This window comes from Grus americana, chromosome 15 (genome assembly GCF_028858705.1).
Source record: "Grus americana isolate bGruAme1 chromosome 15, bGruAme1.mat, whole genome shotgun sequence".
In the NCBI taxonomy this organism is placed as follows: Eukaryota; Metazoa; Chordata; class Aves; order Gruiformes; family Gruidae; genus Grus; species Grus americana.
In genome coordinates this window covers 18,929,525-18,946,255 of record NC_072866.1, presented here as the reverse complement: position 1 = coordinate 18,946,255, position 16,731 = coordinate 18,929,525, and the positions used below count along the sequence as shown (strand labels likewise).

The 16,731-nt window shown below is 34.9% G+C and overlaps 1 protein-coding gene across 4 annotated transcripts in view; it reads left to right on the top strand.

Annotated features, from left to right (window-relative positions):
* Window positions 1–16,214, top strand: part of PARN (poly(A)-specific ribonuclease) — a 62,479-nt gene extending 46,265 nt beyond the window's left edge. For all 4 annotated transcript variants that reach the window (XM_054842532.1, XM_054842535.1, XM_054842533.1 and 1 more), the window contains exons 22-24: window positions 5,894–6,083; window positions 12,399–12,592; window positions 15,271–16,214. In XM_054842532.1, the coding sequence (XP_054698507.1) occupies window positions 5,894–6,083; window positions 12,399–12,592; window positions 15,271–15,323 (437 nt within the window). In that variant the 3' untranslated portion in view covers window positions 15,324–16,214. The remainder of the gene's footprint in view (window positions 1–5,893; window positions 6,084–12,398; window positions 12,593–15,270) is intronic.
* Window positions 16,215–16,731: the final 517 nt, after the last annotated feature.

Genomic DNA, 16,731 nt, shown 5'->3' with positions numbered 1-16,731 from the left:
GGAAACAGGGATGTTAAATAATTGAAAACTTGTTGAAGCACACATATTTTATGACTGAATGCTATGACTGGTACTAAGAGACCTGAGACTTCCTGATAGTTACTTTGAGGCTGCTTTCCTTATCACTGAATAAAAGATGGAATAAATCATTCCGATCTCCAAGACAGTCAACTGTAGTTATATTTGTGGAAGTACATTGACTAAGTAAATACTTTTTAACTTCTTCAGGGCTTTTGAATTTTTCTAAGTGATGCTGGGATCCAAAATTACACTGTATTATAGGTTTCAAACAATTAGGCTCCGACTTCCATATGGTTAAATGTTTTTACCAGGAAAAGAAATTGTAAGTGAATTTTATCTCCTGACCTCAGAGCAAACCAAGACTTTCCCTTCATGATGCTTCAGTGCAGGATGATCCAAGAGGATTTTTCATGAAATCTTGATACTCTGTTTTATTTAACTATCAGATTTTTTTTTCTTTAATAAACTGTTTGCAGTGAGGGTTTTTCTTCTCTTGAACCTTCTTTTGGGGACAGGGATCTCTGCCGTAGTTATCTTGGTATGTGCAAAAGGGTTTCGATGCAGCAGCACAGCTATTATGGAAAATGGAAAGCAGGCAATCAGGCTTTCTGTAATTGAATCAGCAGTTATTTTTTACTCCAGTCACAACTGAAATATTTGTTTGACTCTATTGTAGTAGACCTGTGCAGAACACTTCTGTTGAAAGTAGAGAAAACTATTTTTGGGGTAAGGCTTCATCTCAATAAAAGCTTTAGCAGAGTGTATGCTGAATACATCCAACTCAACAAAATAGCTGCCTTGCTAGTGTGGGTTGATGACCATGGCTTTAAAGAATCCTGTCTGTCATATGTAGGTGTCACCCTGGTAAATTAATGAGGCCTTAGATCAGTTTTGACAGTAGCGGTGTTAGATGGATTTACTCTCCGAAAACTCCACTGTGTTGTTCAGCTGATAGGTGATGAGTTGGTGTGAACATTCCAGATGAAAAGAATTAAAAGAACCCAAACAAAACCACAACAAAAGCCCCCACAAAATACCCCCCAAAAACAAAACCACAAACAAACCCCCAACACTTTAAAAGCAAGATTTAAGGAAACATTCAAGTTTTTCTCTTGAAATACGAATGATTTTGAATCCTTCTTACCTGCGAACAGTCAAAAGTAACACAGTTTAGCTAACTTTTTTTTCTAACCAGACTTGAGAAAATGGTCTAATCCACTACATTTAGTTGTTTTCTAAATTATTCTTTTGTCCGGGCTAAGAGTAGCATACTAGTAGTAGGGTAGTTATTCCCAGGATCACTTCTTTCCTGCTAAAGAAACATACTTGTTTTGTAGTCTTCTGGATTCTTCTACATGCCTGTGAAATTTTGAAAATCACTAAATAATTTTGAAAATCACTGAATAATACAATGAAGTAGCCAGCTAGTTTAAATTTCATTCTCTGTATGTACTGGGAGAGAAGAGAACACGAAGATTGTGGGACTGAATCTGCGCTATATTTCTGTATTTGAACAAGTGCCATTCATAATTAACTCTGGAGTACTACACGGACTTACTCAAGTGAAGAACCATTTAAAAAGAAAACTAAATACAGTAATTTATTGGTAGGAGTCAGTATAGCCTGCCTTCTTCCTAATCCTAAAGATTGCTCATAGTTTTAAAAACTGTTCATTTAGTCTGGCAGGGGAGCGAAAGCTGTCTCAGTGCTGTCCTTGTTCTTTACACTGTTCTTTATTTTGACTTTTAAACCAGACTATTTTAAGAAAAACAGTTAATGGTACCGGAGTATTTTTTTATCATATGTTTTTGTTTGAGGTGTTCTGATCCTTTTGGAGGTGCACCATGGTTTCATTTTACCAAGGTTTTTTGCAGGCCTACATAGACCAGCACACGGTTCCAGCCGCATTGCCAGCTCTGCTTCCTTGTTTCAGGCGAGGGATGGCCAAGGAACTGGTGAATGGGGGTGAGATTGGGAACTGATTAGTTTACATGTTCAGATGGAGCAAAGAGGCTGTGATTGGACCAGGTTTGAAAATAAACTGATTTGTCACTGACATAAAATGCATTTGAAAAGGACAACCCTGCATGAAAAAAAAAAAGGAATAAAGAACCAGAAATGGATAATGAGATGTAGCTTTGTTAAGTTGGGGAAAACTGATGCCTAATGGTAGCAGAGTCAAACAGTTTAAAAAAGGAGGTAGAAATACTGCCTTGCCAGAGAAGATAGGAAGCAGTGAGTTTATTATTGAAGAATGTTTAGGGTTATGATAGATTGCAAGACCAATATGAGATAAGGACACGCTCTAGGAAAGACTGAACTGGGCAAAAGGCAAATTGGAAAGGGTAGGATAAGAGCAGAAATCAGCAGAAATGTTGGCTAATTAATTGGGAATTCTCTCAAGTTCATGTATCTCTTTTCTGAGAGAAGCCAACAGAGAGTGTCCCCAATGGTTTTTATATTGAGTCAACACTAGCAACTATCAGTAACTTTCATAATTCTAGTGGGAGAGGCTGGAGAAATGCCTTTAAAATTTCTGGTCCAACTAATTAGTTGTGTGTGCAACAGTATGCTTAAAGGTCTGAAAACTGCATGTAGGCTTTTTAAAAAAACCAAAACCATTAATATTGCAATGTCAATTTCACTAATATTTAGCATAATATAGGTGAACTATGCTTATGCATAGATAAAGTCCTTGGCCACATGATCACATGCTGTTTCTTTTGGAGAATTTTGATTTTATGACTTCTCTGGGAATATGTTAATACATTTGCTGTGTAGGAACCTAACTGTGATTGAATACTTGGTGTAGTGGATGATTTAATTCTGTTTAGGTTAATTTAAAAGATACACTCTAATTTGGGATGTTGAGTCTTTATTTCTGCTTTCTGTTTATAAAATAGGCAGATAGTACTGCTGCTTCAGCTCATGAGCCTTACTTTGAAACACTGGACAATGCCATGATGAAAAAAATGCACATGCAAACTTCTGATTTTTTAAATGGAGCGTGAATAGCCCTTCAAGTCAGTAAATAAGGCTGTGGAACCATACAATGAGTAATGAGAATAAAACAAAATTCTGAATTAGCTACTCACTAATTGAACACTGTCGATCCAACTGAGGCAGCAGTCCCGTGTTTTAAGTAGTACATGATCAGATAAGACTAACACAGCACCTATACAGAGGTCACTTTGAGGCTTCACAGGTGAATTTTTACTTTAGTATTTCATAAATTTGAGTGTTTAGTATTGCAACCTTAATCTGTATAGTTCTGTGTATTTATTTTATGTATATATTGTGGGGTTTTTACCTACATGGTTCACTTAAATATTTCTGTATTTATTAAGAGACTTAATATTGTCAGTGGCGATCTATCAGGATTTTGCTCTGCATAAGAGCAAGGACTTGGTGAAAAGAGTATCTTTGTATACATTCTTCTTGGATTGCTCAACATCAGGCAGCCTGTTTAATAGCTTGCCTTCTAACTAGGAAGATGCCATTCTCTAGGAATGTTTTTCCTAAAATAATGTGCAATTACTATTATTCTGCTATAAGACATAAACTTAACTTTATGGCTGCAACCGGTGTAATGAAATGCAGTCATGTGGTGTTTGTTGCTAGATCAGGTTTCTCACAGAAAGATTTGTCTTCTCTTAGGATTTAAATAAATAAGTAAACAAACCCCCTAAGTTCTCTTTAGTTTTTTAGAATTCACAAAGCATTCTAGCAATGCATTTCTTCTATTCGCAATGTAGAGTGATGTAACTGTTTGCTTCATTTGGCAGTATGGGCAGCATCAAAGAAGCATCAGAGAAAATGTATTTTAAACTTTTACAGGGAGCTGCTCTTTGGTTCAAGACCATGCAAGATTGATTTATCAGTGTGACTCTGCAGAATTCTCCATATGCCTTCATTTCAGTTGTTCAATGCACGAAGTAATATATTCAGCATATAATTGTTTTATATTAAATATATATATACATATATATGTATATGCATATATTTGTGTGTATATGTTTAATATGAATGGGTTGCTATAAAATACAGGCCTTATTTCAGGAAAGCAGAGTTGTCTTTGTTCAAAAATATTGACTCTTACACAGATTTATTTTAAGGATGCTGCATAAGGATGATTTTTTTTTTCCCTTAAATACAGGCCAGGTTTGTCAGGGAATTAAATGAAAGAGCCATAACTGTGGCTCTTAGTTTATATCAAAACAAATAATGTGAAATGGTTATTGTGTTTTAACAAATCACTATTCATCAGATGATCCATGGTAACTATGTGCTTGATTTTAGCAAGTAAAAACATGCTTGAGTTTAACTAAACAAATTTTACCCTGAGGAATGTCGGCTGGCATGCAGTAACTCCAGTGAGCATTATTAATTCATTCATGACGCCTGCACCATAACTTCATGGGCAATAAATATACTCCTAATTCTTACAACCAGATCCTGTAACTTCACAATTCAAAACAAATATAAGGGGTGTGAAAGGAGGTATGCATAACATGTCTTTGGTTAGTGCAACAATCTCATGAGGCTATTAATCATAATTGCTGGTATCTGTTCTTGGGATTAAAATTAAATATACAAGCTGTTGCCCAGTTTTATGTACATTTGAAAGACTTTGCAGCAGCAGCATCTATATGCTGTGACTGGTATTATAGGTAATTCATTTCACAGTAGCATAGCCAATATGCAGACTAGATGATCTATTCTGAAAGAGGAAAAAACCAAATACACCCGTGTTCCTCACCTTTTCTGAATTGTGATGTTGGAGCTTGCTATTTCTATGGCTTGGGCTAGCGGTAATACAGAATATCTGTATTCAAGATGACAGCATTTCAACTAGAATCAGAAAGTTTGGTACATATCTGATATTTCTACAAAAAGATTGGAAGTATCTAATAAAATCAGGATTTTGTCTCCACTACAATTATGGTATTTTAAAATGCGCAGCCCAAATATATGAAAAACAATCTGGGTTGGTTTTGTTTTGTTTGTTTTTAATATTTAAACTGGTTTACTGGTAGGTTTACAACATTTTCTTTCAGCGAGGCTGAAAACAGCAGAGGACACCAGTTGACAGTTTAATTTGCTGATTCATCTGTTATAGTGATGGCTTCTGGCCAGACCTTGGCTTGCAGACTAAAGGCTGAGAGCTGTGAAGATGCTGGGATTTGAAGGAATGTTGGTAAATTGTTGCTGAGTGAAGGCAGTGAAAGTTTTTTCTTTATTTTTGAAGTTACTCTAATTTTGCACTGACAGAAATCCTTCTACCTTGAACTTGCGGTCTTTTTCTAGTTAAATGGAGACCAAACATTAGAAAGATACAAGGATGGAACAGCTGGATATTAGCTAAGTGCTGCTTCCATGGGTATCTTGTGCAACCAAAAATGCAGCTCAAATAAGCTTATGTTTCACAGCAATCAAACAGAGTTTTGGCAAAGGCTTTGCAAATGTCATCTTTTCCTGGCAGACGTGCAAAATAAACCTGCTGGGTTAAGTAACGAGACTAAAAGGGAAAAAATCCAGGAAATCTTTTCTTGCCAATAAGCAATCTGGAAGAGGGTAACTACTGAAGAATTGATAGTTTCTAATTTAAAAGTCTTAAGTAGATTTAACCCTTTTTGTATGAAGTCTGACTCTGAGAAGAGGTTTGATTTGTCTAATTCAGACCTACCATGTGAATTTAGGAGAGTATGACTTTTTTTTTCCCCCCTAATCACTAACAATGGAAGTAGAAGTAATTTATATGAACAGAACAAATAGCTCACTGCCTTCTGCTTTTCAAAATAAGTTTTTTCAGGAGAGGGCATGCTGTCATTTAACAGTGTTTTGTGTATAACATCACTCTTCTTCCTCATAGCTGTAAACACCAGCAGGTATGCTGAAAGTTATAGGATCCAGACATATGCAGAATATGTTGAGAAAAAACATGAAGAAAAACAGGCTAAGAGAAAATGTACAGAAGATAGTTGGAAGGAGATGGAGAGAAAGCGGTTAAAAACTCAGTGCACACCTTACGTTTCCCAGAGTCGATACTACTGTGTTAACAGGTGAGACTTTTTCTGCATTGCCAACTCTTGTATTTTTTTATTGCATTTTTGTTAGAAGCCTATCAATGTTCAAGTAGTTCTTAACCAATAGGTGACCTTTTTTTGTACATATTTCTTTGCATATAACTCAGTAGTGCTACATCAGCTGTCAGAAGATCATAGGTAAAGGAGCAGAGGGAATTTGGTCACAAATGTGATTAGATAAATCTTTAAAGTATTGGGATCCTGAGGACAGGTCAAATTGCAGCTCCTGAGCTTGATGTAGCAGCACCATTTCTTGTAACAAAATAAAAGAATTACTTTTGGGTTTGGACTTTCCATTGTGATAATACATCCACAGAGATAGGTATAAATTAGCATCTTGAGCAGTCCTGATGAGGTCATCCTTATGCTTCAGAAACAGAAGGCAAATGGTGATACTTGCATGGCATTAAGTTTTTGGAGTAAAACTTGAAAAGGGTTTTAGTTCATTATTTAAGGACAAAATTAAGTCAGGAGATGCCAGTTTTGATTCTGGTACAGTATGTTGCTGTGTGTATTTCTTGTTTCATTTTTACCCTCTCATGTTAATGACAGGTTCTGGATGTGATGGTAACAGGAAGCTTCTGTCTCAGTCATCTGGGAAGGGTCTTCTAGTGTTAATATAATGATATAATTAACCTATCAAGTTATTACCATTCTTTCTCCCCCCCCCATCCCCCTCCAGATTCTATCAATTCTATATAAAAATAAGTTTCAGTGGAGTACATAAATTGCTTGTAAGGTGGTGGGTTTGGGTATTTTGTTGGGTTTTTGGTTTGGGGTTTTTTTTCCTGGTTAGACCAAATGAGATGGTTATAAAACCAACACTGAGGTCTCTTCTGCTTTATCTTTCTTGGGAATGCTATAAGTTCTAGCTCTTGTTATATTTTCTTGTAACGGTTATCTGTCAGGTAACAAATATACTAAACTTGTTCTGTTCTTCTCACATAAGCTTATGATTTGCCTACATTGCAAAATTAAATGCAGGTGTGTATTTTGGATAGCTGTCAAATTTTCATGGCTTTTGTCATGGTGGGTATTCTAAATGTGTTAGAGACATGTTTGATCCTTAAAAACGATATGGAGGAAGCTGATGATAAAATTCATATCAAATGAAGCTAGTTCAATTGAACTGTTGTACTGGCACTAGTTTACATGTGGTTACGGTTTAGGTCTATAATTAAGTCTGTATTAAATAGTCTGAAAACACTTATCACATCTTGAGTCTACTGCAATGAAATACTAAGTCCTAGTTTTATTTCTACTCGAGGAAGTATCTCTCCTCAATGGAAGCTGGGTTTTGGGTATCTCTCAGATTCTACACAGATGGTAAGAGTTGCAGCTTATGGTTTGAGCCATACACAACTGTTGTGGTTTAACCTGGCAGGCAGCTAAAACAACCACACAGCCATTTGCTCACTCTGCCTGCTCCCCAGTGGGATGGGGGAGAAAATTGAAAGGGGAAAAAAACCCCCAAAAGTAAAACCTGTGGGTTGAGATAAAGACAGTTTAATAGAACAGAAAGGGAAGATGATAATAATCATGATAAAAGAATATACAAAACAAGCGATGCACAGCACAATTGCTCACCACCCAAAACTGATGCTCAGCTAGTTTCCAAGCTGTGATCCCACCTCCCAGCTAGCTTCCCCAGTTATAAATAGAGCATGATGTCATATGGTCTGGGATATCCCTTTGGTCAGTTGGGATCAGCTGTCCTGGCTGTGTCCCCTTCCCAGCTTCTTGTGCACTCACAGCTTGCTCACGGGGTGGTGTGAGAAGCAGAAAAGGCCTCGATGCTGTGTAAATACTGCTAAACAATAATGAAAACATGTCAATACTATCAACACTGTTTTCAGGACAAATCCAAAACATAGCCTCCTACTAGCTACTATGAAGAAAATGAACTCTATCTCAGCCAAAACCAGCACAGCAACTAATTCTTTTAACATATACTTTGGAAAACAGTAAATGTGTAAAGTTGATTTGTTGTTATCTCACAAAGAATTTTGAGAACTACTGCAAATGTATTATTTGGAAAATTGCTGAATAAAGTTTTCAGTAAATTCTCTCCTTAAAACTATGGTACACTGCAATGACTTGTATGCCTAAGCACTTAATCTCCTTGAGAATTTTTAATCCATTTTTTCTAGTGTTGTAAAATTCCACAAGAGGCAGCCTTGGTTTTAGATGAACAACACTTTGATAGCCTTGGATAGCAGCCTTTATTTTATTGATAGAACTTCTTTTGTAATTGATGTTACATGAATTTTTCTTCTCTCATTATTCTGTAAATAAAGTGATTCGGTTCTGTCCCAAGTTCCCTTTCATGCAGGTCTTTTGTCATGTTTTTCTTAATTTTATTTTTATTTGTTACTAGTTAGATTGTGTTCTCCTGTCAACTAATCTTTTGTAAATGTCATCTAGTTAGGTATAACACAGAACTGAAAACCTTGTGGTCTTCCATTTCACTTGGGATGAACATGTTCTGTTTGTTTCCAGACAAAGATATCTCAAAAATATTTATTTATATTTTTAGATAACCATTTTATATAAAACATAGTAAGCATAAAATAATACAAATATTTATATGCATGAATCAGGACAAATATGTGCGTGCTTGTAGATGTGTATATATTTGTCCAGATTAATTTGAACCATATATAGTTGAGCACTCAATACTGTGATGTATCTAGCAGCTGATCTCTTATAATAGCTTCATGTTACTACATCCTTTATTTATTTATTATTTAATAAGCTTACTGCATCAGTTTCTGCCAGGGAGCACAGCTGCAGAATAGCTGTTCCTCTCCACAGTGACAATATATCCTGGCTACTTTTTCATTCAGTAATGAAGTTGTTGGGTATTTATTATAAGGAACTTTTGTCAATTTAAGACATTGAAAGTATTTAGCAAAGGTTCTTTAGTTCCTGTCTTACTAAAAAAGCTATAGTTCCATATTATAGAGGAACTACTCTTCAGAAAATGTAGTGTAATAGTACTAATAGCAGTCACAAGGTAAAATAACTTATGATTAACGTATACCCTTTGCATATAACTTATTACTACGGTTAGATATCAAAATTGATTTTAATGGAGATATGCCTGATTATTAATGTCAGTTGAAGAAGTAGAAGAAAAACTGATGCATTTGACAAAACTTCCAGTAGTTAATAGGATCCCCTTTTCTAAAGCCATTCATTATTCAGAATGCATTTTTGAAACCGATGGCCTCTTGTATAGTACCAGCTATGTTTTGCTTAGCAAATAACTGCCTGCCAGCTCTGCCATGACTGTTAGATGCATAGGTTTAAGATCTTTTCCTTAGCAAAGTAGTGTTAAACCATAGCATGAAAAATCAAATAGGGTATGTTCTATGTACAACTAGATATCCTGTTCTACTTGTAGTTACTTGGTCTAATTTTCCAATGGCAAAAGACTTACAGTGGTATGAAGTACAGGAAAGTGATACATGATTTTGCCTTACAAGTTTTCTAGCTGAAACCAGGAATGCTGCATCTTCTGTCAAGTCAGGGTGCTGTTTGTAGCACCACTTCCTTGAATGTCTTTATTTTGCTGAAGATAGTTTGACTCATTTTTTAAATGCTCATGTATTTCTGCTGATGATTCCTTTAATTTTTACAGAAATGGTTGTTTATAGTGATTTATTACTGAATGAAGGATAAGAATTGGGAAAAGCTGAGTCATTAAAGATATGGATAATACATATTGCAATCAAATTATTATAGTATTCCAGTATTCTACTGTTAGGAGATTTCACCTGCTCTTAAGCTGAAATGACTGAATTTTATGATGGGTCAGTAACTACTCCCCCCCCCCCCTTCAACCTTGTTCAAAGTGGCAAGAAAAAATACGTTTTTGTTTAAATGAAATTTACTTGCCTGGGTAACTTGTGTGTTTTGAAACCTAAGTGCTACATTTGTTAATGGATGATAGAAGTCTCTCTCTCTAAATGGTTCAGGTATCAGATTAGTTGAGGATCCTAAACAAGTATATCTGAATTGAACGATTACTGATAGCTATTGGTTTGTTCAGTTCTTGCACTTTGTTTAGTTGTTTCTCAACAGAGGAAATTGAGACGGAAATATGGACATATTCCAAAATGCTGGTATAATTAGAAAACTAACCTTTGCTCTGAGTAGTGCTCTACCTTGTATATGCAACCGTATTGATTAGCTACTATTGCTAAGTGAATAAATAATGTTGCTGTAGTCCTTGGGTCTTATTTTAGGTCAAAGAAGAATAAGACAAAAAAAAAATCAACCCTTAGCCATCTAGAACCCATGCCATCAATGAATGAATGTAGAATAAAATTAGTATTTTTGGAGAAAGCAAGAAGTCAACAGTTCTTGACTATAAAATATATATATCTTTTGTGTTTTGTGTTGCTGGTTTTTTGGTGGTAGTTTTTTTTCCCCTTTAAGGTATTTGCAGGAAGAACATAAGGCCTAATTTTTTTTTTTTTGTACTTTGGTACACAGCTAAATGCACACTGAAGGTCAAGAACTTGTTTCTCTTTATTTACAATAACTTCTCAAGATTTTGAGTTGAAAAAAATTAAATTCAGCCATAAGACCTTTCAAAAAGGGAGTTTCTTACTACAGTGAGTGCAAGTTCCCTTCTAAGAGCCAAGTGTTCATAATGTAAGAAATCCTGGGATCGTAGCTTATGGCCCCTGAGTTTTGTCTTTCTTATGTATTTATCAGAGTATCTTTTCCAAAAGTAGAATTCTTACGGACTTTTCTAAACAATGTTTTAAAAAAGATACGTAGCAGTTTTTCATTTTCTAAATGCTTTTTCTTTGCTAGACCTTTTTTCTTTCCTTTCTTTCTTTCTTTTGCCTGGTTTACAATGTTGAAATGTGTATGTAGGATATGTTCTATCCAGCTTTTTGGTTTGTGTCTTTTTATTGATAATAATTGCAGTGTGACTTGAAATGATGATTTGTAAGAAATGATGCAAGAAGGCCTTCTGTGTGTGAATGTTTGGAGGACAAGTCAGCTGTTCATCATAGTAAATGGTGTTTATGCTCCTAAAGTGGAAGTAAGAGCATGAGGCGTAATCATATGTTTCATGTTTGTTTATTGCTCTTGGACATCCCAGAAAGAGTGTGTTTTAAATTGCAAAATATTCAGCTGAAAAAATTCCATTTCAAAGCCAAAACTATACAGCCAAATTTAACAGTCCTTTAGCTGAAACCTTACTAAAACACGATAATTCCCTGCTATTATTGATTAAAAAGAAAACATAAAATAGCTTGTAAAGCTTTGTTTTATAACTTGGTATTAAGTTTTATTTAGATAAAAGAATAGAATAGGGCTTAGAAGCATATAGACATTTTGTGTAGTTCTTAATGAAAAACTAACGATTTGTAAGTATAAAACGACCTTTTTTTTTTTAATTGGTTGTTCTAAAAGAGCATTAAAATAGACATTTAAGTAGCTGGTATTGACATATCTAGAAGTTTGTAATAGGAGCTATTTTTTTAATTAGCTTTGCTACTGCGTTCTTTCTTATGCTAATTTGATTTTAATATTGGCATTTGTCTTTCAAGGAAACTTAATACCTTCCAGTTGAATGAAAATCTATGCAGTGTTATTTCAGTGTATTCTGAATGAAATGGAGCTCTAAGTTCATCTTCATACTGTATTAGTCAGGCTTCATTCAAATACTATCTATGAAATGAGTGTGCAATTTTTTGTGCTTTTTATTTTACCAGCCCATTGGATGGTAGGACTCTTCACTTTAAGGCCTGATTTAAAGTTTATTATATGAAGGTTGATGGTTTTCTCTACATTTATATAATAGAAATGCTTGTAAAACTGCATATAATTCCACGAGAGAGGATGAAGTTAGCATGTAGAATCCTTCAATATCAAGATATGTGTTGGAGGCTAATAGTTGTATGTAACTTAGTGTCTCCTGAGCATGCTTTACAAGAGCTTTCATAACTAAGAGAATAAAAATTAAAATTAAGCAGGGATAGATAGATAAGAGCTTTAATGACATTTGAGTTGAGTGATCATCAAAATAGCAGCTAAGGCTGAGATATGTATAGTGCAAAGAATGAATACCTTCATCTACTTAAGATTGGATTAGATCCCCAATTTATGGAATTTTATAGTTGTCAGATCTACCAGATAATGTAATTTCATGGTATGCCACTTATTATAGTTTATGCTACTACCTTCATAAGCATTTAATAGATGTACGACAGCTAGTACCTATGTAATAGTTATTCTTGACTTGTTCATATTTCTTCTACATTTCAGTTTTACAGGTACCAGTACAGTGGGAAAGAGAAGCATGAGTCCTATTCAGGAAGAAACTGGTTCTGATGATCTGGAAGAGGGAGAAGGCCAAGATCCAGAATATGATCAGACTGACTCCTGTGCAGAGTCCCTTCCAGATGGTAAGAAGAGAGCCAAAAAGTTCAAAAAGATGAAGACAGAACAAATTCCAGCAGGTCAGTGCAATGTTTGTGCCTATGTTTTTCTGTTCTGTTTGGAACTACCGTAGGCCTGAACAGAACTGAAGTTGTTTTCTTGAATGTCTTTTTTCTGGACTTCTATGTATGTAATGTAATAAGTCACTGCTATAAGTTATTGCATCATACAAAAATCGTAAAAATAAAACCACCACCAAAAAAACGAACTTAACCCAACAAAAAAACCCCCACACAAACAACAATAACAAAACCCCACCTGAGACCAACTAAAGGAAGCAGGTTATAGTTGATATTTTACTTGCTTGCTTTCTTTCTTAAAATAAAGCTCTTTGAATATTTTTAGCTATTCTTAATCACTTTTTTTAATGTGACTTTCTAGTTAAGGTTACCCAATATGTTTTGCACATTGTGAGCAAAACTGAAGGAATTCTAGAAGTAGGATTCTAGAGTAGATTTCCCTATTAATCCAATACATTATCATGAAATGTAAGGTTAACTTAATGTGGACATTTTCCCTTAAGCTTGATTGAATGGAGTCATGGCATAATTGAATGCACGTAGCTTGACCTGCCAGATGTGTGTCATTAGACAACCTCTGTTTCTTGCAAATTAGTCCAGTTTTAATAAACCTACCAGCTGCCCTGAAAGCTACTATATATACCCTTTTATTTAGCACTTTATATATCCTGATAATATTGCACTAACATCCCTTATTTACAGTTATTTGTGAGATAAGGTATTTCTGTAAGTTGAGAAAACAACGGAATTTCTCAGTCTGGTCAGAATGTTCTTTACATCTACAATTAAGCCAAAACTTTGACAGTCTACCTGCTTGCGCCTCAGCATTCCTCTGGCATACCTCTTGCCACAGTGCTGTTTTAGGTTGAGTGCAGTTTGACCTAGTCAGACTGCTGTTTTAGATTCCCTGGTATAAATAAGTAGGCTGCACCTCTACCAAAACCCTTTCCTCTCTAGAAGATTTCCTGAGAATGTGTTGACTTTGAGACAACTCAGTAAAGGAGTAAGCTGCCAGACAGGTGCTGATCTACCAGGCTTTTAAACTTAGGCCCTTTAGCTTTCTTGGTGCTTTGCATTTATGAATCACTTAGTTGTGGGGTCTTTTCTGGTAACACTTGGCAAGATGGTGATGAAAAGTGAGTGTGTTTAAAATCCCTTCCAAACATTTTAGACGGGTGGATCATAGTCGCCCATAACAGTTCTTGCAGCATACCACATGCTCTGAGTAAGCCTTTGCTTACTTGAAAGGCTTACTGGACTGTGAGCAGATCATTCACATTTCATGCTAGTTGTTGAAACTTGAGGAATCTCACTTTCAGGAGATGCAGATTTTGAAAAGTAGGAGAAATAGTTGGGTTTTTGTTGTAAAAGTGTCAAATTGTGGATTTGCCCAAGTGATAATTTTTTTTCTTCTGTTACGTATTTTATAAATCTTTTTTTTAATCTGATTTAGAACTCGCAATGTAATGCTTGAAAAATCAATACTGTTTTTAAAACAAATTATCAACCCAAATAATCTTTTTCTTCCTTCGAAAAACTGTTTTGATGTATGCATTAGTATATGCAGTGTTCTGTGTGGTGTTTGTAGCAATAGCCTTTATTGTTCTTTATTTGGTTGAAGACTTTTCACCTAGGGGTGATGTAAGGGGGTTTTTGCAGACTTTAATACCTACGTATTTTCTAGCCAAAGTACTTTGAACTGTAGGTCTGACTAAACACAGGCAGGTGAAAAACAGATGACTCTGTTTCAACTGATATTTTTGCTATGTTGTGTGAGTTATTGCAACCTATACCAAAACAAATAAATAAGTAAATAACCTTAGGTGACATGAATTTAAACCTCAAAAAATTTGATTTTTATTAATCTATTGTTGATTCTGTTTCAGAAATTTCTTGCAGAAATAGATTAGACTATATTAAAAAATTAAGTCATATCTTAATTATTGGTCACCTGGAGCACTGCCTGTATTGAAGTATATTCAAATATTAATAGTCAAAACTTCCTTTTAATATCTGCTCTAGCCACTTTTATCCAGAAAGTTGCACTGTATGCCAAGCATCCTTTCTCCTGATTTGGTAGAGTAAAATCTTTTTGAGCTGATTCATAAGCTGTGCTTGGAAAATGCTTTTTTGTTGTAGTTCAATAGGGCAATTGGGCCACGCAAGCATATGCAAAATGACAAGACTGTCTAGTGTAATTCCAAGTATAAAATTCATGCTCTGTTTTTGGCATTATGGAAATACATGTTCTCAGTATTAGTACGATTCATCTTCTCCAATTAATTTGGGCTGGAAATATTCTTCAGTGTTGTAACTGCCTTAAACAAGAATAACTGCAAGTGCACTTGGTAAAATAGTATTATTTAACTTTATCATCCCAGTTGTTGCAAAACCAAAATTACTTGGATTAAAAATATTCATTAATTGAAAAATATATTTATCATTTGGGAAAGAAACTTGACAATCACTTTTTTTTTTAAGTGCCTACTCATAACAGTCTCTTGGTTTCCCTTTCTAAATATTGACTTGCCAGTAATGTATCTAGAGCCTTGCTCTAGAGGAGAAAATATGTCTTTGTATGCTCTAAAAGAATAAAAAGATTCTTGATTTAACTTTTAGTCCTTTCAGTGTTTTATATTGAAGTCTTTAATATATTGTTCCGTGATGCTGTCTTTTAGGAAGCCTCACAACTAGTTCCACTGGAATTTTTGAAGTCCCTGAAACATGGTAGGAAACAACTGCCTTAACAAGTGGAATTGATTGAAAGCAGTTCCGAGAATACACCTCTTGGAAGCCATACTTTATTTAAATAAAGTGGTGTTAACAAAGCAGTATGTGTCCTGAAAATCAGTTTAATTATTTTAAACTGTTTATTGAACAATCACTGTCAATTTTACTTGTGTGTATATTAACTAGTATATGATTCATTGTTGATCATGTGGAATCCTTGCTGTTGTAAATGTTGTTAGATTTAAGAAGCAAGACTAAATGTATTTTGGTCACCTACTTTGGCATGCTGGCAATGAAATGTACAAAAAGAACTGGCACTCTATGATTCCATGCTAGGCTGTTTCCTGTGCTTGAGGGGAGTTACCACAAATCTCCTAATCTTTAGCTATTTTTTCAGGCAATATCAGTATGCTGTCAGCATTCTTGAAACAGGTAGAACTGCAGTTTCGTATATTGCTTTCTACCAGTTACTTTATCCGGAAATATTTTTTTAGTTTTCTGTTCTCTACCCCCCTATCCCCTGTGCAGCTAGTATTCATCTAAATACCAACTTTACACATACCTTATCCTTTAAAAAACTGTAACTTAAAAGTTTCTCAAACATTAATTTCCTGTTAGGAGGTAGGGTTTTTTTGTTTTCACATCAATTGCTATTTTCACTCTTAAGTCTTAATCCATTTCTTCCCTTCTTCTTCCCCAGCTTGTGGGGTTTTTGTAAAAATGTTTTTTGGTACCTGTGACAAACCTGCTAACTGTACCAGCCCTTTATTTGTTTAAAAAAGGACCTGCATTGGTAGATTTCAGCAAATGTTTGATATTTAACATTTTTGTATCATGGAAATAAAAACAAAAGATGTATTTCCATAAAATGAAAATTAAAGACATTTTCTTAGGAACTGGTTTGTTTTTATTTATTAGCTTCTGAATAATGAAAAGTTTTTACTGAACTCTTTTTTTTTTTTTTTTTCATAATAAAACAATTTTTTGTCAGCCTGTGATTAGCAGACCCTTTTGGTCCACGGACTACTGTCAAGATATTTATGAAATGTAACCAAGAAAAGCAAGCCTATTGTCATAAGATTTAAATTGCTCTGTGTTTCCCTTGGAGCAGGGAAAAAACCAAAAATAGAAGAGACTTCTGCAAATCAACGAGTTTAAAACCATTGCTGTGGAAGAGTGGACTATTACGAAGGCTTCATCAGATTGCATTTACATTAGAGTGGGAACCACTGTCATTTAAACAATGCAATAACCTGTTTGAAGGTATGCCAAAATTTGTGGGGTTTTAAGTGATTGTGAGAGCTATCTTGAACTTGCATTGCAAAGGGGAACATAATTTAAAGACATTAAATGTGAAACATTTTATTTATAAACTTGGAATACTGCCAGAAGTGGTGTAATTAAGTTGT